The sequence below is a fragment of the Haliaeetus albicilla genome, chromosome 2 (genome assembly GCF_947461875.1).
Source record: "Haliaeetus albicilla chromosome 2, bHalAlb1.1, whole genome shotgun sequence".
Classification (NCBI taxonomy): domain Eukaryota; kingdom Metazoa; phylum Chordata; class Aves; order Accipitriformes; family Accipitridae; genus Haliaeetus; species Haliaeetus albicilla.
In genome coordinates this window covers 57,953,940-57,980,534 of record NC_091484.1, presented here as the reverse complement: position 1 = coordinate 57,980,534, position 26,595 = coordinate 57,953,940, and the positions used below count along the sequence as shown (strand labels likewise).

General features: G+C 40.4%; 1 protein-coding gene across 1 annotated transcript in view; it reads left to right on the top strand.

Annotated features, from left to right (window-relative positions):
• The window catches only part of CUBN (cubilin), a 154,795-nt gene that overhangs the window by 37,985 nt on the left and 90,215 nt on the right, over positions 1–26,595 (top strand). The window contains exons 24-28 of the mRNA XM_069776074.1: positions 795–955; positions 2,069–2,250; positions 2,934–3,090; positions 5,616–5,803; positions 18,867–19,026. Coding sequence (XP_069632175.1) covers positions 795–955; positions 2,069–2,250; positions 2,934–3,090; positions 5,616–5,803; positions 18,867–19,026 — 848 coding nt within the window. The remainder of the gene's footprint in view (positions 1–794; positions 956–2,068; positions 2,251–2,933; positions 3,091–5,615; positions 5,804–18,866; positions 19,027–26,595) is intronic.

The following is a 26,595-nucleotide window of genomic DNA, read 5'->3' as shown; positions in this document are numbered from 1 at the left end:
AAAGTACTACTGTCCACTTAAATAGCATCATATTAATATCACACCCATATATAGGTATAAATGTATTTATTATTGTCCTAATGACCTGTAGGGTATTTGTAATATGAAAGTGCGTAAAGATAAGGTCAGAAAGCAAGTGACAAGCAAGTTGTCACTGCCTTTTTTATTCCCATGAGACATGCGCAGGTAGCAAAACAGAACATTATATGTGCATCCTGATTACAGTATTAGAAAATATTACTGGAAATATTACTTAATTTAAAAATAGGAAATATGTGGTTGTAGAACAATCCTGAAGGCTAAGAAAATATTTCAAAACATGCACCATATCTGTTCTGAGAAATGGGTTCCCATTTGTGTGGTGGCAAATAAACGTGTTTTTTTAATAGGTCAGCTCATCTGGTTTTGTGCCAGGCTAAATAGTGAGAAGTGAGCAAACTGTTATTTCTTCAAATTAGAAGATTACCTTTGGTTACACCTATGATTGTGACCTTGTAGAATATAGAGAAGGTCCTGCCTCTGCAGCATCAAGTCTACTTGAGACACACTGTATTGACAGACTCTGCACAGGCTGCTGAGATGAGAGTGGACATACCCAGCAAGCAGGTGCTTGTGGTAGGACTTCTTACTGCAAGTAGCAGGACTCCTCCAGTATTTGGTAGCTGTATTGCTGTGGAAGATGAAGAGCAGGATTAGTCTTTCCCAGGCCTGAAAGAATCCCAAGATTTTTGATTTGTTAACATTTCTCATGGTTTCCCTCTTTGACTCAAGGTTTTTCTTCAATATCATTCTAGAGATGGAGGATATGAAATTTCTCCTCCTCTTGGAAAATACTGTGGTGAAGACCTGCCTCCTGTTATAATCTCTCATGGTAACAAGCTGTGGATAAAGTTTGTAAGTGACATCTTTGGTGCAGCAAAGGGATTTTCGGCAGAGTGGGATGGTACATCAGCAGGTAAAATGACTGCATCAAGTATAAAACCATTTTACACATCTCATTTTTGATCTTTCATTTGTATTTAATTTTTCACCTTTTCCCCCACATCTTTTCTGCTTCCCATCTTCTAAAATCTGTCTGCTAATTATATAGCAACATATTTTCATGTTGTTAAGATCAAGGATTCAACTTTCTTGATCCTTGGGCTTTCTTTTTCTCCACAGGGAAGGATATATTCCCTAGATATAATATAGCATCAACTTGCTCATATGTTTAGGAAAGCAGTTGTCCTGGTTTCAGCTGGGATAGAGTTAATTGTCTTCCTAGTAGCTGGTACAGTGCTATGTTTTGAGTTCAGTATGAGAAGAATGTTGATAACACAACACAGTTATTGCTAAGTAGTGTTTAGTCTAAAGTCGAGGATTTTTCAGCTTCTCATGCCCAGCCAGCGAGAAAGCTGGAGGGGCACAAGAAGTTGGCACAGGACACAGCCAGGGCACCTGACCCAAAGTGGCCAATGGGGTATTCCATACCATGGGATGTCACATCTAGTATATAAACTGGGGGAAGTGGGGGTGGGAGGGGTCGCCGCTTGGGGATTAACTGGGCATCGATCGGCGGGTGGGGAGCAATTGCACTGTGCATCATTTGTATATTCCAGTCCTTCTATTATTACTGCTGTCATTTTATTAGTGTTATCATTATCATTATTTAGTTTCTTCTTTTCTCTTCTATTAAACCTTTCTTACCTCAACCCATGAGTTTTACTTCTTTTCCTGAATTTCTCCCCCATCCCACTGGGTGGGGGTGAAATGAGTAAGTGGCTGTGTGGTGCTTAGTTGCTGGGTGGGCTTAAACCACAACAGCAGTAACCAAGAATTTAATGGAGTGATTTCTATTTGAAGATTAGCTATCTATGAGGAGCACTCTTCCAATTAGATAGTTAATACTTCTAGGTGCTATGGGCTCTCTTCTGCTTACAACACTGTTGGCTAAATGCAGATTTTTCAGGCATCACTGAAGATGTTCAGGGTATGTGAAGGAGGACAGTAGTGTGAATCTCACACATCATGTCTACTTCTCTGCTCTTCTAGGTGTTAAATGTTGGTTTGGTTTCTTTGCCATTTGCAGGTTGTGGTGGGACTTTGATGACAGCTTCTGGTATCTTCATGTCTCCCAACTACCCTATGCCATATTACCACAATTCAGAATGCTACTGGTTGCTCAGAGGAAACCGAGGAACCCCATTCAAAATCCAGTTTGAACAGTTCCATCTAGCATATCACCCAAAGTGCAACTTTGATTACCTTGCGGTATGTACCTTCTGATGCTTTGCTCCATAGGAGGCAGCTGAGTATGATGAGTACACAGGCAAGGAAAAAACATATGGTCCTGGTCTTCAAACATTTGTAAGTAAACAGACCCAGAAAAGGAAAGCTCCATGCTGACGTGCTACCTTCATATCACAGAGCAGTGAGAGGTAAGGCAGCAGTGTCTGTGTAGCTGCTGGTAAGAAAAGCATTTGTGTCTAGATAAAAAGGCCATTGAAACAAGAATCTGTCTATATCTTTTAAACCTGCTGTGTTTTGGACCAAGGCCTTAGTATGCTTTCTTAGTAAATTACAAGGAAAAAAGCACAACAGTGTTGATAACCCTATTGTTAATCACAAATTTCATATTTGAATTGTTGGATAAATTATTTGAATATATTTAATAGAGTTGAAATGGAGTGCAGTTTTCCCCTCTTGGTGAGTAAGCCCCTCAAAACCCACCAGTATTCAGTTACTGGCTTCCTGGTTTTCCACTGATTTGCTTGTTTCTGAAATGCCTGTCAGGCTTCCTCTGAGCAGAAATACAATTTAACCTCTTGTATACCCAGTAACAATTCCCTAGCAAGACATTTGTCATGGGGAAATTACTTGGATTTGTAATGCCATCAGCTCTGTTAAATTATTTTCTTTCTCTCTCTCTTTTTTTTTTTTTTTTTTTTTTTAAGGTATATGATGGCAACAGCAGTAATGCTAAACAGCTAGGTAAATTTTGTGGGAATCAGATACCACAACCCATCCATTCCAGTGGAGACAGCATGTATGTAAAACTAAGGACAGGTAGCAGTCTGCGAGGTGAAGGTTTTTTAGCCAAATACAAACAGGGTAAGTAAGTAAAAGAAGATGAGAATAACATGTTTCTCCAGTTCAGCTTGTTCCTGAAGCTGCTTCTTGCAGCTCATGATCTTACCTATTCATGAGCAGAGGACACTGTATAGAGCTTATTATTGACTCAGATTCTCTAGTCTGCTACTGTCACAGAGCACAGAGAGCTAAAAATTAGCTGCCCATCTACTCGTGTTGGAGATTATCTCCTGCCTAGAAGAAAGCTGGTGAGGTGGCTCTACTTCTATTACCTGTGCCAGTGACACTTACCACTCTAGATTTACTGAGAATAACAAGTGCTAGGAGTCCATAACAGGGTAGATTGGGCTGTTCTTGCCCTTCTGCTCACCCAGTCTCCTGACTTTTTAACAGAGAAGGCAGATAGAACAAGCTCCTCTGTTCTTCTAGCTGCTTTTGAGGCAGGATGGCAAAGTGAGTTACCCTCAGACATCCTGGATCATTGTGGGTGCTTAGGATCATTTAGCCTACCTGGAACACTTCAAAAAGTTTCATTTTTTATATCTTATGGTTAAGGTCACATTTTTCTTGCAAACATTTTTTTGTAAAATAGTTCTACCCCAGAAATATCAGAATAATAACATTTGGAGAAAAATCCGAGAAGATACATGACAAATTAAAGTTATTTTGTTCCCAGTCATAACCTTGAATATCATCCCGGTGTTTACTTTTCTCCTTATACACGCTAAATGCACATTGGAAGATACGGAATTTCACCACATACAAAATGATTTGCAAGCATCTTTGCATACCCTAAACATGACATGCCCAAGTGATAGGGATTGCTGTAGATTTATAGACATTAAGTTGTCCTAGGTTTGGACAATAGTAAATGGATTATGAAAAAACCAAAGCTATTCATCCACACATGGCATGTACAATAATTAGAAGAGTGAGGGAGCTTTGGCTCCCTCATTCCTTAAAGATATCACAGATTCATCTACCATGTACTTTTCAGACTGAAAAGTCAAGATGATATATTAGAAAAGGGTTCCTCCCCTTTCATTAATTAAACAGAAAGAGCAATTTCAAAGGACTCAGATGTAGAACCTGAGCTATCAGATAATGTGATCCACTTTTTACATTCATATTTAATTCCCAACGATGCATCAGAGAAAACTTTCAATGGCTTGCCCAAAAGCTAAAATTATGTAGGAAGTAGAGGTATAAAATAAGGATGCTTAGATGCCAGATGCATTTATGTATACATGAAAGAAATGTAATGATGAATTGGAAAATATTGCAAAGGAAAACATGGTATCAAGTTAACATTCGAAGGCACCTTTGTGTCTGATATGTTTCTAATAAAATCTTGATGGCAGGATGTAGCAGCTTTTACCCATCTTGCATTCTTCAAAATCCTTTTTGTGCTCTTCATCCTGTCCTTTCAAACAGTTGTATGCTTCAGTGTAGCTTTGCAGACAAGCTCCACTCCACCTGACCCTGACCTTCAGCTGTATCCTGAGCATTTTGAAGTCCTAAAAACACAGACCTTGCTGCTTTGTAAATCATTTGGAAAGAATTAAAAAAAATTGCAGGAAGTAGGTGTATTATCCCTAGTGACAGAAAATAGAAGAGTTTTATAAGTGAATCTCAGCTATTTCTACTGTTCAAACACTGCAGATTTGCTGTACAAAGCAAAGAGCCTGTCCTGCTCCCCACCTCCTGCCCAGTTCTCTGTGCATTACACTGGTCTGCTCCCAACACACATTGTATGCTGTCTCCAGACAAGGGATTGCCACATTGATATTTTCTGTCCTTAGTGAAAGTTGGATACAGGAAAATGAGACTCACTGACCTAATGCCATAATTGTAATTTCACTCTTTATCTAGTTTAGTTTCTTTTTCATTTTCTCTGCACTTCAAGGAAAGCTCTCATTATTCCAGGTGAGTGTCTAGTGCTTATGCTAGGATTCTATTGGATGACCCACAAGGAAAATCACGGCTCCTTTTTAAAGAATTTCATGATCAATTCCAGTTCCTGGAGCTAGAAAATCCAATACAAGTAGTGTACTTTCCATTTGTTGTTTTAGCTAGAGATTATAATTTTTTTCCAGTTTGCTGAAATAAACAACTTCAATCCATTAGTTAATCTTTGCTGAGCACCCTCCCCAAATTGTTTACAATGAGAGGGCAAATTTCTATTATTAGTTAAAAAAATAAATAAATAGAAGAAAATATGTTTCAGGAATAACCATGTATTTAGAATTAAAGAAAACTGCAAAAAAAAAAAAAAGTACTACATATACTGATGAGTGTGCAAGTGTCAGAAGAGGTTGTAACAGAGCTGAATGAGTCAAGTTTGGAAGTTCTGGATTTTGTTTGCAACATGCAATATGTTCTTCAAAAGGTCACAGATCTCTTTCTGCATGATTTCTCTTCTCTAATCTGTAAATAGAAGTATTTCTCACCTTGTAATGCTATCAATAACTTCAGTTAATAATTTTTTGAGACACTGGGTTAATAAGCACTGCACAAATATAATTTATTATCACTCTTTTTTTCAGTTTGCCACGACGTACTGACTGTTAATCGTAGCCATGGCATATTGGAAAGTTTAAATTATCCAAATAATTACCCATTAAATGAGCACTGCAATTGGACTATCCAAACTACAAACGGGAACACACTCAACTATAGCTTCACAGCCTTTGATTTAGAAGATGGAACTGACTGTGACCGTGACTTCTTGAAGGTATGTACCCAGATGCTAGAAACAAGAAAAATCAGGTCTTTGCCAATAAAGAAAAACAAGAAGGATGTGGAGGACCAAGGGGAAATTTATCTTATCTAAATTTAGCCATTAAAACTCAAGTGTTAAGTCCAAATTATTTGTCCTTATTTCCTCTGCGATCAGTAGGGAGTGAAGCATTGCCAGAGATCACTTCATCCTACCTTAAGACAGGTGTCTGCAATAGGAAAGATGGATCACTTATTTTGCAGGTGCCTAAATTTGCTACAGAGAGTCTAGCTACCACCTTAAATTAGATGCACTGGCTTTTATGGGTGAAGTGAGGTGTCATGATTCCAGCTTCATGTAAAGAAAAAGAAATCCTGAGATTAGTAAATTGATTGCAAAAAAGGCAATGAGCCCAATTATTTTCCTCTTGTTTTTATCTGAGAAGGAGTGGGGAATGTTCAAAAACTTTAAAATGTGTTATTTCTACACTTTTAAAGGGAGGGTTGCTGTGTCTCCTTTTATATTTTCCTTTTCACAATTAATCTGCTTCTTTAAAGGGACTGAAAGTGAATTTACCCACAAACAAAATAAGAAATTTTTAGCCAAATAAGCCATCCAGTCAATCTAAAGTCCAATACCCTTTATTTCTTTTTTTCCTCAAAAATTTTATTTCTAGGACAACTGAAAAGATATTTTCTCTCAGTATGGTGGGAAGTACAGTGTAGTCATGATCACTGCTATACTGAGGATTACAATCTCCTGCCACTGTTTTGCTGAACTAATCCATCCTTCAGATGTCCCCCTTGTACAGAATGCCAGCACGTAGCCCCTGTGCTCTACTTAGGTTTTACACAAGAGGAATTGAAATTTAGAGAAGTGTTAGAGAAGACTACTTACAGCCAAAGAGAGGGCTAAGGAATAGTGCCCACATTTCTGGGGATACTTGCTTACACTGGGGTCTTGCAGAAGGTCCAGCAGCAGGCCTGGTGATGGGCTAATCTATTCCCTCTAGATGTACTCCCTTGCTCCCTCTACCTTCTTATTATGCCAGCTTTCACAGCTCAAAATTGGTAATAAACTGCTGGCAAATGTGGTGTTCTTCCAGCTTTCTTCTCTTTGCGGCCAGGAATGGAAAGAAAGAATAGACATGTGAATAAAATAAACAAGGGAGCACTGTATTGAGAACTAACTGTTAAGGCCTGGTTCATTTTTGTGAGGAGGCTGAAAAGGAAACATTGGAGCCAAGTGGAGAGGCCAGTGCTAGTCTCAAGATGCCTAAGCCCGTGATCCATGGAAAGCAGGAGCCCTGCACACAGTAGCCAGCCAGTGAGGAGCAAGAGACTTGCCAGAAGACGCTATTCTAGACATAAGTCAAGGCTGGAGGAATAGTGCCAGAGGCAAGGACCTGATCCAAAGCACTTAAAAGAACTGAAATAAAACATATCGTAAGGAGTGAGGAGACAGGGAGCAGAAAAGTACTTGCACTCTTTGTTTTAACAATTTTTCAGTGCTTCCAATCAAAGAAAATACAGACTGAAAGAGGTATAAAGAGGAAAATGCAAGGGAAAAACAGAGTAATGGAAGTGTGTTAAGAAGGCTTTAATTTGCAATTCATGTGACATTACTTACAAATCTTTCTCAAATGCCATTAAGAAATACCACTTGGAAAAGATATTCTCATTTGGTTGTTGCATGCTACACAAATATGTGCCATAGTGTAAAAAAGAGAACAAGGTTAAACCAGCCAGGGAACTGAATAGTGTTTGCTCCCACCCTGCATCTTGCGAAAGGGGAGCATGTTGGCAAGGCTGTGAGTGCTCTGTGGTATAGGGGAAAGGGGGAATCATCTGGAACAAGTGTGCAGTTCACTTTCTAAGTGGACTGTGGATATCTGGGACTTTTCTGTCTGAAATCCATGTGCAATCTGACGCCACTGCAAATTGGAAAAAAGGTTAATTAAAAAAAAAAACAACCCACTCATAGCTGTTCAGTTAAGATAAATTACTTTTCTGCCACATGCTAGTTTTGAGATTCTTTTATTGCAAAGAAGCCTAAAAGGGGAAAGCTCTGATGCCCTGGCTGAGTATAACACTGGCAGAATAGAGGTATAATCCTGTTCACTGTAGTCCAAGTGTGCAGCGTGTGGACCATGTGCCAGAGCCCTTCACTGTTTTCTTGGAGGAAATGGGAAGCTGCTGCTCAGTTTCCATGTAGCTGCACTCACAAACCGGAGTGGCCACTGGTGCTGATCAGGTGCTCTTTTTCCCCAGGATCTTTTAGATGCCCCTTTTCCTATCTCCTTTTGTGTTTGGTGGCAGCATGTCTCCCACCTCAGCCCTTTGCAGCAGGCAGCAACACCCTATTTGTCATCTTAGCTCTGTGGCAGCCCTGAGAGTAGCAGCCTGGTGCTCCATGGCAGCTAGCAGATGGCAGGCTTGGTGACAATATTTGCTGTTACTTGCTGAGAGGCTGGGGATGGGAAGTACAAGAGTTAGCTGTTAGGTTGGATTAGGTGATGATCACAGTGGTGGTGGTCGTAGAGGGCGTAAGGGAAAGTGATATGTGATGGAGAAGGACAAGATTAAGTGTTGCAGAGGTGTTATAGCAGAGAGCTGACCTGTCTGAGCAGAGTACAATCAAGAAGTGGCAGTTGCAAAAAAACCAAAATAGCAGAGCTGGTTTTAAAAGTCAGTGGGAGATGCAGATTTAATGCATGTGGACATATTTTTATGACATTGCATATGTCTCAAAATAGAGCTCTGATTTTTTTGAAATCTTTCTGAATTCTTAAAAGAGAAAATCATGGTGCTTGGTGGGGTAGGGACAGCTAGGCTGGGCAAGCTGTGTTCCTGAGTACTGCTGGACCTGGCCTGCTGGACATTCTGGTTTTGGTCCCAGCCTCCATACTGGAAGAAGGCGTGTTCTTCAGTTTCGTGATTAGTTATGACTTACTTACATTTCTGACCCAAACCCACGTGTAGTATACAAGAAGAGCATTTTGCTTTGTGACTAATTCAGTCTGATACACACAGAATATATTAATTTTCTATTTTCTCCCTGGCTTAGTCCACATACGAGTCAGAAATTAAATATGTAGAATAATGACAAAACCAAAAGTTTCTACACACAGGTATTCCTAGCATTTGTCAGTTACCAAAGATATTATCATCACTTAGAGCAAATAACTGTTTCAAATACAGGACAAAGAAAAAGATAGATGTCCAAAGAGTACAAGCAAATGCAAGTACAGTGCGTGGCTGTCCCAGACTGAAATGCAGTCATAGCTGTACAATGAGAAGTCAGCCAAGTATTGCGTCAACTAGTTCCTTTTCTCCTTTGACCATGGGACGCTTCTTGTGAGCCAGACCGCTGTTTGCAGCAGCTGCCTGGTGTTACTCATGGTGAGCATTCCTTCTCCACAGGGAGCCTTGGGTGACTCTGACTCGATCTGGCCTGGGCAGGGCCTGCATCTCCACCACTTCAGCATGTACAACTCTTTGTACCTGTGTCAAGTAGGAAGGAAAAAGCCCTGTTCTTCTGATTTGGTGGCAATTTTTTGCCCCTGTGCATAGGTACCAGAAACTGAGAAGGGGCAGTGTAGGACAGAGGCAAACCTGCATTTTTTTATAATGTCAGTCCCTAGCATGAATCTCATACGAGCATTTTCTCAACAAATGAGCAGCATGCAGCGTTTCAGGGCCTGTTGGAGGATGTTGGCTCATGGCTAGTAATACTCACAAGATGTGTGACATTTTGGAAGGAGTTTTACAGCGAAGTTTTCAAGAATATGAGATGAATAGCTTCTGATAAAGACATGTACAGAAGTGGCAATGATATAATACAAGGCTTACCAAATAACAGACTGTTTCCTAGTGATGCTGCACTAACTGTAATTAGATTGGATGGTCTTTAAATTATATTGCTTGCTGTGGCTTGGCTTAATAACCTAACATTAGTCTTTCTAGAGGAGTTATCAGGCTGTAGCCAGTGAGATATTGCAGACAATGACATAGAAATGTCATTCCTTCCTCTACATTCACCAGGTTATTAGCTGAACAGGCATATATTTAACTCCCCATCTTTAATGATGAATTACCTTCTTATTTAGTATGACAGAACATAATCTCCACAGAGGCAAAGCTATTTTATAAGGAGAATGTCATGTTATTGCCCTGAAGATCAGAGTTGGGCAGTAGGATTGAAATGTACTCCTTTCTTATCTTAGAAAAATGTTATTTGAAAACCACAAATCTTTCTGTCCTTCAGTGACAATATCCCTCTATGTTCTTCTGCTCAGAAAGTACAACTGTCACTTGAAGTCCAGTCTGTTTAGCATCTGCTTTTAATAAGTACAGGGAAGACCTTGCCCAGCCTTTTGCAAGATGCCACCAGCCTGATAAGCAGATAGTAAAATTGTGTCATGCGCCAGGATGAGTTTCAGAGCTCTGTGTTTGAGTCTCACCCCTTTGGTCTGTGTAGCATGTTAGTCTAGCAGCAAAGATGGAATTATCATTGGGTTAATGCAAAAGAACATCTTATGGGGGTAAATGACTGCCTGAAAACAACAGTACCCTTCCTTCTTCTGCAGGGCAGGTCAGAATTCCTCTTTGGAATAAAGAACTTCCTTGCTTACTTACTGCCAGTGTACTTAAGCAGTCCAGACTCTTTCAGCAATTAGGCTCAGAGTGGTTAAAATACCATTGCACCCTTATATGTGGGATATTATCAAATCAGTATGGTAATTAATATGGCATCTGCTCCTGAGAACTGTTTCATTTCCTTCTGGTAGTAACATGATAAATCCTTTTTTTTTTCCTTTTTTAAGCCACAGTAACTTTCCAGGGATGTGCCATAATATCCCTTTTGTCCATCAGGGAATACTGCATTACATAATTGTTGCTTGCACTCAGCTGGTCATCCTCTATTTTATTAGCTTATCATAGAAAAAAAAAGCTTACCCTGTTTCTGGTTTTATTCCCTTTTGTACCTGTAATTAGTAAATATGCTTAAAACATACTAGGACATTAACATTATTACATTTGATTTATGAGTGTCTCTTTTTAAAGTGCTGCAGGAATTCTCCAAGCACAGAGAATGGCTTTGCTTATGGCCATGCATTGATTTACAAAATGTCACCGGTAGTACATCACCCTGGGGAAGCAGATGATATATTAAATATACCCATCCAGGTTCTGCACACAGACATCAAATTACAGCCTGCTGGCCAGACAGCAGTGGTATCCATTAATGTATTACCATGCAAGTTGGCAGTATGCCAGCCCATCCCTGAATTCCTTCAGGGGTTTATGGGCCTCCACAAGAAGTCCTTCAGTGCAAGACTGTAAGGATAAAAGCGACAATTCTCCTTGGGTTTCTATGGCAGGCCTCACCATTGGTACACATGGAAATCTTAGCCCTTGCACTGATTTTCAGTGAGAGATCTGGATACTTGGAAGGAGACTGTTGGGCCAAAAAGCTGCCCACCCTAGACAAGACTGGATCAGGGCTCAGATTTTTGTTTTCCCAATTGCCTGCACTGCCAGAATTGAAGTACACTTTGGCTTTACTCTTTGAAAGGTTACTTAGAAGCAGACTTACTTACAAATGCACACAAATACCCCCACGCCTCAAGACAGCTAAATTTGTCAGTGATGAAAGGGTTGCATGCTGCCTACAGAAACTTCAGATGACAAGAAGCACGAGTGAAGCCAGCACAGACTCTGCTCTTGGACTCACAAAATGAGTCAGACCTTCATGGACTCAGCATTTTCCACACCCTGACAGCTCAGAGCAATGTGACTTTGCCTGTACCTTCAGGAAAAAAAGCACTGTACAATGAAGTGACTGTGAAATATTACCATATGATGATAGTGTGCATGCCCCTTGTTGGGGAAAGGGTATTTGGGACTCATCTAGTTGCAGCTGGATTTTTCTCTCCTGTTCTTCTTCTATATTCCAAATTTTGCTGGAAAGCTGGCCAGCATCTGTGAGACTGTGCAATGAAGTGGCTTATCCCACTCAGCGCAGGCATCACGGTATGAAACTACATGGTGGCTGGAGAAACCCCATCTGAATTGATCAAAGCTTCCCCTCATCAAAGGGAAGCCTCCAGAAAACCACACCGGACTTTGAGGAAGGTTTTGTCCCTCCCCTCCCTGTTGTTCCCATGAGCAGGCAGTTTTGCTTTCTTGAAAGCCTAAGAGGCAGGAATATTTCTCTTTTCTCCCACCTTCACTTGCTGAGACCAAGCTGCAGCTCTCCTCAGTTGCCATAGTTATGCATGATTTTCTAAAATGGGGGAATTCCCAGAGAGGATCCTGCCCTCTCTGCCCTCTGATGGTGTCAGTGTGATGTTGCCTGCGCTGGAAGTTCAGTTCATCTGGGCCAGCAAAGCACGTAAGGAGCAGCACTCAGCCCTGCACGCAAGTCAGCAGCGCTGCAAACTGCTCAGACCTGCCCTGGCCTTCTCAGGGCAGACGCACCTTGTCCATCCCCCCCGATTACTGTGTCCCTAGGCACAGCCCCATCTCTTTGTAAGGAGCTTTTCCCACAGTAGCAGCTTTCTGCTGAAGAATAACTTTGGAAATATTCAAAAGCAGTCCTGCTCCCGCCACCACGAGTGGATTCTTGCTGCAGAGGAGCCACCTCAATTTCTGAGGCATTGAGGAAAGCAGGCAATCTATCAAAATAGCCACAGCCTTGTGACCAGGCATGTGTGATCCCACTGCCACAAGGACATAGATCCCCAAGCAGCGCCTTGGTAAGCAAAGGCAGGAGAGACACTTCAAGGACCTGTCTGAATGCTGGCCATGACAGCAAATATCTGCCTGTACCTCAGGGAGAGGCATGGGGTCAGGAACAGGACACCTGGGCAGCCTGGGTTTGCCCCAGGCAATGGAGCCATGATCTGAGGTCAAAGCACTCACAGTGGTTAGCTGAAAGGCAGGCTTTTTGGACACACTCCTGCACTGGATGGCCTTGCTTTCAGCTCAGCCTGCTCCATCTGGCATGCATGGGTGAGAATCCAGGACTGCCCCATTGCAGGTGGCTGAGACCTTCTCCATCCAGACAGCATGGCGATTAGGTGCAGGTGCTCTCCTAACACAGGCTTGGGGATCTAAAATCTCATGCTGAACAAATAAGGTTTTGAGTGCAGATCGTGGGATTGACCAATTAGGTGGATGTCTCCTAGGCACTCCTTTCTTAAAAAGCAGTTGTTTCCTACTCTTATATCTAAAACAATTTTCAAATTTCATTCAGATACACACTGCATTTCTTATGTTCTTATAATAAATCCAGTCTTGCTAAAGAAAATTATTACTTTTATATCATTTGCAGAAATAAACCTTTCCTATAAAGACAGGAATGAGCAGATTTGCTTGTAGTTAGAAATTCTTGTTTTCTTTGAGCAGGTAGTAAGTGGTAATGTAAGAGATGAAAATTTCTTTTTTAGAACTATCACTGCAGTCCAATGTGGAATTTAACTTTGCTTAAAACTTTCAAAGGGCTCTGAGTATTTCAGGCTCAGGTTACGAGACAAAACATAGACTGAGATACAACTCTTACTATTAAAAAACTAGACATTTATACATTTCCATATGTTAGATAATCCCAGCGAGATTAACCAGTGTACCTATACGTCTAGTGATGCACGATGTCAAACTCCATTGTACTATGGAATAAAATGGTTAATTAGTGAAAATGTGTCATTGTGTGGAGACAAGAAAGTTGCCTATGGTGGTCAGAGCAAGGAGTTTTATCAAAGGTCATCTAGGGCATAAACCTATCTAAATATTAATCATATTAAAACATTATTTAGAATGAGTTCTTAAGGAGGGCTTTTTTCTAGAAGCAATTGCAAACACTTCTCTTCATGCACACACAAACATAACCTTATTTTGTTCTCCTGTTTGTGCAGAAATAACAAGGCTCCACACAGTAAGTCACTCAAAGTCTTAAGTCTTTGTTTCTAGGAAAACTATGTCGCTGTGGTGCTAAGCTAGGACAATGTGCCACATCCTGGAGCTTCAGTTTGTTTGGTTTTTTTTTCTCTGGCTGACGGACCTGCAGGTTCTTAAGCTTACACTCTAGTTCTTCTAGAAGGAAATGTGTTGCTTGGAAATGGAATATTTTTATTTGTGTTAATTCTTGCTTTAACAGTTAATGGTGATCTCACTTTGGAGTGCATTCTGTTACTTGGATGATGATTATATTGTCTGGTTTTTGGTTTTGTTTTCTGGTAACATATTTGTTGCGATGCCATCAAAATTTCCTTTCCAAAAAACGACCCATTCAGGAAGAGCTGCTCAGATACCTGTAATCACTGCCTCTAGTGTTTAGATCATTCAAAACAATCCCTCATCAGGTTTCCCACTTCTAAGAGGAATGGGATACTTGTGTGTGTCAGAATAGCTCTTCGAGGGTGTCCTAGGGTCTCTGGCAATGGGTGGGACACTTGCAGATATGCTGGTCTGATCCAAGGTGCAACCTCCTTTCCCGAGTTCTGCAAATACAGCCCAGGGCTGTTGCTGCTGGTCCCTGTAAAAAGGCTTTTGGACTGCAAACAAATTGTTTCAAGACTCAAATTGAGGCAATTATTGATATAATTACTCATATAATGAAATCATGACATCTGATACTAGAATTATTTACAGTACAATAAAATGAGAACTGTCAGTATTCATAGGATGGATTTTCCCCTCGTATGAAACTGAAAGCTTATCTTTAAAGACCCCGTCATCTCTGGACTAAGACTATGTGTTACGCCTAACTAATGTATGTATGCATGCAGCTTTTTTCCAGAGCAGGTTAGGTTGGGGGGTTTTCCTTTATAATGATTTTCCTGATGAAAAAATGCACCTTTTCACAGAAATAAAGTTCTCCAAGTGAAAATTGAAATTTTGACCTAAAAAAAAAATAATCAGTTTTCTGCCAGGAAAACTGAACAGATGGAGTGCTACTACCTGTCTGGAAGGCTCCTGCCAGTCTCACTTTGCAAGAATGAAAAAGCTTGACAAGGTCCTCAGCTAGAAAAATGTCCCTGCTTCGAGTATGCCCAAATGGAACACATTCAAAGTTTCTTTCCTCCCATTTGTTTGAGATCTTTATTTCTTTCCATGCAGCGGAAACTCCATTTTCCAGTCAGCTGTCCTTGAGCCCTTGCTCTAGTTCTGGCGATGAGATTCTCTGTGACGCAGGTCACGCCGCTTTGCTTTGCTCCTCCAGAGAGAGGTGAACAGCTGTGGCCTCCAGAGCATTGTTACTGGTGTCAGCGACATATTTCCAGGCTGAAGAGTCAGAAAAGCAAAAACGTAATACTGGTGACCATGGTGTCTCCTCCGGGAGAGCTACCCAAGCTGTACCCTTCCTGCAGCCTTGGCTAGACCTGCTGTCCCAGCCCCACTCCAATATACAGCAGACGGTTTTCAGCTGCCACTTTACTGCAGGGCAGTCCCGTTGCTTGATTCAGCCCTTAGAGAGCTAGTACTGCCCCTTTGTAATTTTGTGTCAGCCTATATGCTTGCTCCTAGGCAGCCTGATAAGGAGTTTCTCATAACAGTTATTGAGCCCATGCCTAATAATTCATCTGAATGTACTGCATCCCTGCCTGGGCCCGGTGCCGGGGTGCAGGCTGATGAAATGGAGTGCTCTGGGTGCTGCTGGGCAATTACTTCAGTTAAAGAGGGGAGGCTAAGGATCTGAACATGTGCTGCAGCTGTTTGCATATTTTGCCTGTTGGAGTGTCTGCCAAAATCATTACAAAGCCCTTGGATTTTCTGATGGAGGGTAAAAGGTCTGAACAAATAAATAAACTACAAAACAAATATCTACACAGAAAGGGAGCAAGCACTTTCTTCCCAATGAGGAACTGGGAGGGAGTCCAATCCCTGATTCCTAGAGTCAGTGTGGTACCAGAATGGCTAAAAAACTGCCCCAAGATTCAATTGTCTTGCTCAGTCCAAGGGAGTACCTTGCCTCATATAGCCTGGGGAAGAACCTTCCCTTGATTTGCAGCAGTTAGGATAGCACAGCTGACAAAGCAGGCCCTTAGACAAGAAACACTATCTCAAAGATCAGAAGAGAAATTGTGGCTTGTGAGATCTGCGTTCAGCTTCAGTTTCACTTGCCTGTATTTGTGTGAGAGCAAAATGTGGTTTGAGAAGTTCAAAATGCCCTGTGAAAACACACAGCTGTTCCCTTCATTTAGAAATGAAAGACATCTTGAAAAACCCCACTGTAATTCTAGCAGTCGTGGTTCTGCCTCTCTCAATGAGTTACAGCTGGCCAGGCACTCGAATTTCCTGCGAAACTCTGCTCTGAACCCAGACCCATGGGGCAGCGCGGCATGAAGGGATTGCCATAGTAACCATTCTTTGTGTCTCAAAAAACTGACAGAGTGTTTTCAGGGGAAATTACATAGAAATGTGACATTCGCTGTCTCAGATAAAAATAACACTCCCTTGATGAATCAAAGTTGCAGGAGATTCATGAAGGTTAGTTTTTTTGTTTTGATTTGAAAGTTTCTGGGTATGATTTAGTCCGTAGTTCTTTAGAATGGTTTTTCATTTGTAATCACTAAAGCTAATGGCTGATTGTTGAATATGTATCTTAACATAGTTTTTGCGTCAATTCAGAACACAGATTCATGATCTCCACGTTGATTCATTCTTCACCATTCATATTTTTTTGGTCTAAGATTTCCATGGCTTGAAGCCACAGAAATATGAGCAGTATATACCACAAAGCTGTCAAAGGAAGTAGTACTATTAAAAAATCTAATTGGATCTGATTTTGTTTCATTTTGCTGAACTTAAGCCATAAAAGAATGTGTAAAGCTCAGTCTGGCTTGGAGGAAGGTCATAACTGTAATTCTGGGCATGGGACAGCTCATCTGTCTGTCAGGCGGTCCTTCAAGCTTTGCATTTGGAAAGCATACAGATGGATGTTCAACTTCTTAACATCTAATCTTTATGACAATTTCATATCTATTACCAAACACATCTGATCAAGGCTTTGCAAGAACTACCAGCAATGGGTCTGCAATTAGAAACTTTCAGGCTTCTCTGTTTTTGCCTAGAGAAATCATACCAAATGGAGTGATAGTTCTCAAGTTCCAATACTCTCCTCATTCTCTGAGCCTTTCATTGTATTAGAGGTTTGAAACCCCAAAAGATTCATGGTCACCAGGCATAAAATAGGCCATGGAATATTACCACAGAATTATTCCTGCAATTTGCTCCTAACTTCTGGCTGAACAACATCCAATTTATTTTTTATTAAAAAAAGACATTCAAACTAGACTGTCTGCTTGAGGATTTGAAACAATTTGAGTAGATTTCTTGGCCCCAACTATGTCTTAAATCAACCACAAGATTTCTGAAGGTTCTGCAAGACCTACGTCTTGAACAGAAAAGCTGAGGGTTTAATTACTCATTCCCATATGTAAGTCTGCTAGAAAACATGTGCAAAAATTAGTAGCTAACTTGGTTAATTAATATTTACTGTAATATCATACTTCCATACTATGGGTGTTGAGTGTAGGAGAATTCTTAGTGGAATCAGATGTTTGGAAAAGAGATTTGAATAGAGAGCAAAGATAAATAAACCTTGGCTGTTTTTCTACAGATCATAGATTTGATTCTTTGCACAGAGAGAACTTTACGGTGATGGCTTCAGAACAGAGAAAAGTTTTTGTTGAAATTCTGAAAGGAAGCATGCCAAAAATTCACAATGAGAATGTTCAGACATGGTTTCTGTGCCAGTGATTTGCTGGGTTGTGTTAGGAAGATGTGCTCTGTGAAACAGAAGATCAGATGAACTGTGGCAAAGTGATAACAACGCACAAGGGTTGCTGTTTTTCTAAACTTTAAGAATCTTAGTAACAAAAGTAGAAATAATAAAGCAACTCCTAACTTGACAACAACTGGCAATCTGATATCATCAGTCAAAGGCAATTTAGCTAAAATATCTCATTTTTACCAGCTTTGCAAAAATTATACCGCTCACCCCTGAAAAATGACACTGAGCATTGGGGTTTTTGATGAGGAATATAGATGCATATTCAGTGTGATTTACTGGATTTGAAAAAAGTCACAAAACTAGAATTTGAAAGACCCTTTAAACCTGTTTGGAGACAACTAATTTAAAGAGGCTTAAAAGCTCTAAACATCCACTATCACCCCATCAAAACATGTATTAAGTGTTTTCATTTAAATGTGAGCATATGACTAACTTCAGATGTCAAGTTTTAAATACAGGAATATTTCCTCAGCATTTTATTTGTTTTGGTTTTTTTTACCTGATGATGTTTTAAGTGTGGGATGGAAGATTTGTCATCCATATTTGGAGAACAGAAAGATTTTCAGGCTGGCTGCATGTGCCAACACACTGACTGTCAAAACACCATCATGTAAAATATGACTAGGAAATCAAACAGAAAGTACAAAATTTCAGAAAGCATGGCTCAGTCCACTGCTTCTCTGAAGCAGGACACTAGCATAAGATCATGAAACAATAAATAAACAGATGTGAAGTTTGTCTTGTGGTTTTTGAGGATTTACTTTGCATTTGGTTTTCAGTTTGTCCTCAGTACTCTGGGAGGCCCTGGTGATGCTGACTGCTTGGTTTTCTCCATCACAAGATCAGTTAGTCCTGAAATCACCTGAGTGCTATCTTAAAGAAATGAAGATGTAAACAGAGTTGTCACCAAGGGGCGTGGAGGCACTGAGCATGTTAGATGCATGGTCAAATCAGACCCGTGACATCCCCTTGTTCTTTCTATTTCAGTTCATTGCCATTTGCCCTTTATCTTCTTCCCCAGCAACCCCCAATACACATCAAAACAGAAAGAGCAAAATCTTCCTACTGTACACAGTGTGCAGCCGGGTTTAAAGACATATTGTAGTTATAGTTGCTCATCATTTCATCCAGATCTTTCCACAGTCCCCAGAGCTCATATTGCTGTGCAAACATGGCCAGTGCGAGAAGTCTCACTGCTTTTTTTTTGACATTCTGTACAAAACATTAAGAATTGGGAAGCTGCTTTTTGCTCACTAGGATATTTTTTATTTCATTTCAGCTCTATGATGGACCTGATGTACAGTCCAACCTGATAGGCACTTTCTGTGGACAGTCTCTTCCACTGGCAGGGACCACTACAGGGACCAGCCTTCATGTGGTGTTTTATTCTGATGGACTGAACACTCGAAGTGGGTTCCAGATGCTGTGGCATGTTAACGGTAAGTTAGCCAGATTTCCTCTGGGAAGGTGTGTTTCCTTCTTCCTCTATGTGTAATGGAGTCCCAGCTTATGCCACCCAAAGTCAGCTAAGTAGAAATAACCCATTACAGCTCTAAAAACATTGCATTTCCTCATAATTCCTCAAATGCTTTCCTAGTGGATGTTTCTGCACATGTACACCTTCAAAGATCACCTGATCAGAGACTGAGGGCTGTAAGTGCAACATGCTTTCATTTGCACAAGCAGGCACAGGGATGATGGGCATCTGCAGAATTTCTGTACTGAACAGGAGATATATGGTATTACAGGGGAACTGTGGGTGACTTGGGGTTTCTAATGGGAAACGCTCAGCCCTCAGTTTGCCGCATTCCTATAGACTTGTGTTTTCTGTGCAGACTTCTCTCTAGTTTTCTTTAGTGGTGCTTGTTTTGTTGGGTAGCACGTTCACTTCCAGCTGCCTCCCACCCCCCTTCTCTGCATGAAATAACATAGGCCAGGATGTGCTTTGGGTGTTTTTCCTCTTGTTCTTGCATGTCACGAAGACTGTCACGGGCCTCATTAAATAAGCAAGCATGCACGCCAATTATAAACAAATCTGTTAATGACTGTACAACTGCAGTTTCTTCTTAAGTAAGGCTACAAATGCAACTTTTTCACTCTGCTTATTTAACAGCAATATCAGACTGTAACAAGATTAAATTGTGTGCCATTGTACATCCCATCAAAGAGGATCCAACCTTGAAAATAATTAAATCACCACAGTTGCCCTGTCTGCCTAATCAGTTCACACCATTCAGCTTTGACAGCATTGTAAAGCAGCTGAAATCAGCTGCAGAGGCCCCACTGTGGGTTGCTGAGGTGTACAGCATGCTATAGGTTGTTTGAATAGGAGCTCCTCTACGCTACCACAGACTGTTGGCGTTTGCGGGCTCCCAAAGGGCTCTCGTCGACTAGACAGTGGTGTTTTGCATTCAGCTGAGGTCAAGGAGCATTTCTGGGCAAAGGAGGGACATATGTGGGAGGAGTGAGATGTGTGGCAGCAGCCAGCAGGGGAAGTACTGCAGCACAAAGGTACGTTCTTGTGCTTCGAGGTGATGTCATTCTGGGACTGCACAAAAGAAGAAAAAGTGAAGGCTTTTATGCACAGCCAGATGACATCAGCTCCATACAGTAGCCATGGTGCGGGGTTGACTTGCTTTTCCAAAGCTCACAAACCTTTCCAGAATCTGCCCGCACAGTAAGCAATCTTGCACTTTCCCTCCACACCCTCCTCCAAACATTTCCTGGACTCTCCAGTCCTCTCCCACCCCCCTGCACTCCTTCTCTGTGCTGACACATTCAATTCTCTGTCAGACAGCACTGCCCCTCTGTTAATTCCTGGACACTAAACTGCAGCCTAGCGCTGCACAGGGCCCAGACTGCTAATGTGGGGCTGTGTTTAAGCAGCACAGCAGGATCTGTGGGGTCAGATAGGGCTGGCTCCTAGGGAATGTCACTGCTGGCTCTGAACGTCACAGCTGCGACTCCTGACAGCCTGTAATATGAGTGCAAGTTCCTCCAGAGCTGGCCACAGTTGTCCTCTTTTTGTTCATTGCAGGTGCTTCCTTTTTTCTTGATTGGTATAATGCACAAATATGGGTTTTCCTCTTACCCTTGGTGGCTATGTTGTCTAGGCATATACTGTTGCCCTAGACTGGATAAAATTAGATCTGTTACTGTGGTCGGGGTGCTATATTTGCTTCTCCCTTCTGAAAATCTTTCAAATGCGCGAAAAAAGCTCATTGGAGAAAGTCTCCTTGTCTAGGGGAACTCATCAGGAGATGCAGCCTTTGAGTTGGGTATTTAAGAGTGAAGCATTCAGGTCTGTCCTGGTTTCAGCTGGGATAGAATTAACTGTCTTCCTAGTAGCTGGTACAGTGCTATGTTTTGAGTTTAGTATGCGAAGAATGTTGATAACACTGATGTTTTCAGTTGTTGCTAAGTAGTGTTTAGAATAAAGTCAAGGATTTTTCAGCTTCTCATGCCCAGCCAGTGAGAAAGCTGGAGGGGCACAAGAAGTTGGCACAGGACGCAGCCAGGGCACCTGACCCAAACTGGCCAACGGGGTATTCCATACCATGGGATGTCCCATCTAGTTTAGGAACAGGGAAGTGGGGGCGAGGAATCGCCGCTCGGGGACTGGCTGGGTGTCGGTCGGCGAGTGGTGAGCAATTGCACTGCGCATCATTTGTATATTCCAGTCCTTTTATTACTACTGTTGTCATTTTATTAGTGTTATCATTATCATTATTAGTTTCTTCTTTCCTGTTCTATTAAACTGTTCTTATCTCAACCCATGAGTTTTACTTCTTTTCCCGATTTTCTCCCCCATCCCACTGGGTGGTGGGGGAGTGAGTGAGCGGCTGTGTGGTGCTTAGTTGCTGGCTGGGGTTAAACCACGATAAGGTCCCCTCTTCCCTGAGGGCTAATCCATAAGAGAAACTAAACCTGGATCTGGTAACATCTCACCTGACAAGAAAATAACAAGGTTATATATATATATATGGCTGAGAGAAGAGCTTTTAATTCTGCTTAACTGACAAACGTGCTCTAGAGTTCAAGCTGCTGCGAACTATTTCTCAGGCTGTCCATGTGCTCCTTAACTGGTGGTTCTGAAACATCTATGGGATATATATCAAGGACATTCACATGCTTTGGTGATAAAAAAGAGCAGCACTGACACTTGCCACCATGTGCCCGATACAGTTCACTTCAGACATTCTTTCCAGCAGCTTTGTTGACAGTTATGAGGTGATCACAAAAAGCCAAAAGCTTACCTCATTGATAGCTGACGTGAGGAGACCCTTCTGCCACACATGACACAGATTTGAAGAGATTTGATTTGAAACATTTGCATCTTATCTTTCCAGTTGCTGAGCCACTGCTTTTCAGTTGCTGAGTTGCTGATCTGGGTTGCTGAAGGAAACCCAGTCTTTAGGCTTTCCCAAAGACAGAATTAGTAACTCATCTTCGGTGAATGCTGTTATTTATGCTTAAACGTGTCCTATATAATTTTAACTTGGATTGAAATCTCTGGTGCAAAGAATTAAATTTAAAAGGGGTTGTGGTTCTGAAATAACACTGTTTATCTAAGGGGCTTTCATTGATGAGGCTGGATTTAGAATTGATTTGGCTAAATCACTAATGTTTTTTTCTGCAGCCAAGGCCTCAAGAGGATTATTCACCAGAGGAAGGCTTGAATCTGCAAGGTGTCCATTCCACTTCTGCTGTTTATTAGGAAACTTAATATAGGCAAATATATTTGGGGGCATATATTGGGCCTTTGAGAAACAACAAACTCTTGTTAACAGTCTGGACATTGCAAAGATGGCATGCCAATTGAATTGCTTTCCTTAAAAAAAAATATCAGGAGGCCAAAAGGGCAAAGGTCTCTCAGTGCAAAATTACACCAGTGACAACTGTCACTATCTGAGAAGACACATATTTCCTAGACCCGTCACTTACCTTATTAAGCAGTGTGCATGTAGGAGCTGACTGCTTTATATATACATCTACATTACATTGGAAGCTTACTCATTTGGCTGCTTGATTGTCAGTAGAGCTTATGAATTCAATTGGCTCTTCTCAGCATAGTCAAACTTTGTGTCCACTATTCTGTTTCCTGTGACACATTAATTCCCCCTTTAAAAAAGAAGCAAAGAACACTATTGAGAAAAGAATTATGTAGCCCTAAAGTATCGTATAGCTCTTTTCCTTCACCATCATATTCTTTCTGTGGATTTCCCTAAGAAATGATTGATGGACAGGGTGTGGAGAAAGCCACTTGGTTCATGAGAAGAGAAGTTTTCATTAGTCTGGGTCTGTATTTTCAAAAGATGAAAATTATTAAAAGGCATACAATACCTAAAGACTGGGGTTTTCAGTATATGTGTCAGGTGAAATGTGAAATAGTTTGTTAGTTCTTCGGGGAAGCATAACAGAAACAGGGATTAGATTAGGATGCAGAAGCCATTCTCTGCAGACTTTGCCAGGCATCCATTAGAGTTGCTGGAGACAATATTGCATTGCAGGTCAATGAGGGAGCTGAGGCCCAGATTTCTTAAGCCTGAATCATAGCTTTGTTGCTGATTTCTTGCGCAGCCTTTGACAAATTGCTATTTGTTCAGCTTTCAAAAATGGCTATTCCTTTTCAATGTCTTTCTGTCACATTAAGTCTAAGGATGCACAGGGTCTGATTTCTTGAAGTCCTGAGCAGTTGTTTTGAGTTGTGGGTTCTACTATGTTCAGAGCTGGCTTTTTGTACTGCAGTCTGGCTGTTAAAAACATAGATATGTTCTCTATGAGAGCTAACGATGAATTAATTTCTATTTCTTCAGCAAGCTGGACCTGCCCCCACCCCCAAACTAAGACATAAGAATAAGGGCCAAAATTTTCTTAAAATGCTTGTTGCTGAACAGTTCAATCAATGTCTAAGAGCTAGAAAATGGCGCTTTTTTAAACATTGAACACTGGCAGCTGATAGGGGAACTGTGGCCATTCAGTATCAGCTCCTGTTTAAATGCCTAAATTTGCCTTCATGTCTCTGGGTCCCAGTAGTCTATCTTTATTTATTATCCATCTTACTGATTTTGGATTGGAACATGTTGAAGAAAATACCAGAATTCAGGAGACTGATAAAACAGTAATACAAAGCTACAAAAGTGATTAACAAATCAGAAAGAAGAAAAAAAAAGTTTCTCACTTGAATTTTTACTCTCTTGCATAAACCCTCATCACAAAAACTATCCCACTTGCTCCATTGGATAATATTCTATGAACTAAACCAACTCAAGAGAGCAAAAGACTTCAGAATCAAATCCAAATTATACTTCATGCAAGTATTAGTGTAGTACAGGCAAATGTTCATACTACATGCTCCTTGCAGCTAGAGTCAGTTAACATTTACTGAAGTATTTCAACATGAGCACAACAAATGGAACAACTCCGAATCCTTTCATTTCCCTAACTCTGATTTTACAGGAACAGTGCCAGTTCACTTTAAATTTTATGGAAGGGATTTTTCTAGCATGTGGCTAAAACATACCCATGAATAAATCTGAAAACCTTGCAAATAATAGAGGTTTCCACAGATTACTACTTCTCTATTCAGCTATAATTATTTATGAGAATAGGGATTCTTCTTTGGTTAATGAACACCATCTGCTAACCAGACAGGCAGTAATACGGAAAGATCTATAAATCATCCCTTGCACAATCTTCAATGACTACTAGATTTTAGCCAGAGGAAAGCAAAGACACCAAATATATGTTTCCTGAGCTTTCTATTTGTTGTCTGATTTCCTAGCAACTAACACCAGGTTAGGTAGTTGTTTTAAGCATTTTTCAAGGGAATTCCAGGACCTTTACACTACTAAAAGAGTATCTCCCGTCCCACTTTTTTCTCAGTTTAACTGCAGGGCTGAAGTTTCCAAAATGACTGCATGGAGGTCTGCACAAACAGAGCATATGCCGTATGCAGTTCAGTTCCAAGAAACTTTTCCGCAGTGCAGCTGTCTGTGTATTTGTCCACATACAGCAAGACCATGTATTTCTGTGCTGAGAAAAACTTTTAAAGATGTTTCACTAGGAACAGAATGGTTTCAGATTATTCACTATTATTTCAGTGAGAGCTGAAGTCATGCAGCAATTTATAGGTTCTGCTTCTGCATTTTTATTTACCCCTAAAGACCAAATCTTTTTTACTTTGTTGCCATAAACAGCACAAATTCCATTTATTTAAATAGAAGCAAACTCAAATCTGATGTTTGCAGACAAATGTAAACATTGGGAGAAGGTTTGTATTCATTTAATGGTGATGCCAGAGATGGAAGAAGTTCGATTAGCTAAGATGATTACATCATCATTTAAAGTTTTCCTATTTCAATATCTTAATAAAATAGGCAGGCTACTTTTGTATGGAAATTACATTCCAGGTTAAATCAAAATGTATTTCTTAGCTTGCTCAAAAAGTAGGAAAAGGATATGGTACATACAAACGCATGCTTCAGAAATGCTTCTGGCATTTCTCCTGAAGTTTTCCTTTTAAATGCAATATCCATACATATATTCACGTATATTCATATATGTATATAAATAAATATGCATCTGCATCTACATCTACATCTTCAGCCTGAACACCATTCACATGAATGTAATTTTTTTATATCTTTTCTGACTATTTTAAGTATCTGCCAAGGCAGATTTCAAAGCCTAGTATAAGCATCTTAAGGCAGGGAATCTGTCTTCATAGGTGACGCACAAATAATACAAAAAATACTTGCTGTTCAGTTTTCCTTGATGGCTTGTATCTGTGATCCAATCAAAGAAAGGGATAATGCTACAAGAATTTTGTGGCTAATGAAAATGGGGAAGACACTGAATAAATCAAGGATCAAATTCTAAATTTACTTTTTTAAAATATTCAGGACAAAAAGTTTGTGAATAATAAGGACCCATAATGTTCCAGGAACCAAGCTACAAGCTGCAAAGTTGGTGAATAAAAGTTCGCTTCTCATTTTGAAACAGTATTCCTGGACAATTCTTTTGTTTTGGTTTGGTTTGGTTTGGTTTGTTTTAATTCTAAGGCTGGGCAAATCTTTCACATCAAACATTTGCAAGCATTTAAAAAAGTTCTTCTATCATTATTTGAGTTTTTCTCTTTTTAGTGTTCCATAGATTTAGCAAGAGAGTTTAAAGGCAGGAACATTTGTTTTAATCTCTCAAGTATTTCTGTAAATATTTTGTTAAAATCATCTAGCATCTATAGTTTCAAAAAAGCACAACAGAACTGATTCTTACATCATCCATATAAGAGCAGAAACATAATATATAGACTTCCTGCCAGTTGGCCAGACAGTTCAGAGATTATGCTTCTGCTCTGATATGCAGATATGGACGTTTCTGCTTGCATATGCAGGTCAGTCAAAATAGTTCAGGTGTGAAGTTCACGTATTTGCAAAGATTAGTGAATCCTTTATTCAGCTATTAGTCAGTGAATACTTAGGCATAAACTCAAGCAATTTCTGATCTGTTTGCAAACAATAAATAAGAGATTGGCAACATGAATTCAGCACATTCATTATAAGAAATGAATCAGATCTAAACTTTACCTCCATTTTACTGGAGCACTTAAGAAGAATCACTTCTCTTTTAACAAAAAGCCTTTTCTGGGAACATTTGTAGTTGGAAGAAAAGAAATGGCACATTAACAACAGTTTGACCGTCTTATGTGCTTCACATACCTCATCCAGAGAATATCGATTGAGGTTAGAGAAAATACAAACCACTCTGGAGAGGGAGTGTGAGTAATTTGAATGCTACCTGCAAGGGTTGCATAGAAAGAAAGATCTGTGCCTCAAAGCGCAGCAGGCAAGCTTTCCACTCATCTGAGCCATTTCGAGTTTAAATAAAAAACATGTCTTTGTGGCTATCAGGAAACTCTTAGTAGGAGAAGCTGAGTCATAACTGCCTGTTTAGTTTTAAAATGTTCCCAGCTTTCTCCAGGCTGAGATAAATAGCAATTGGCTTTG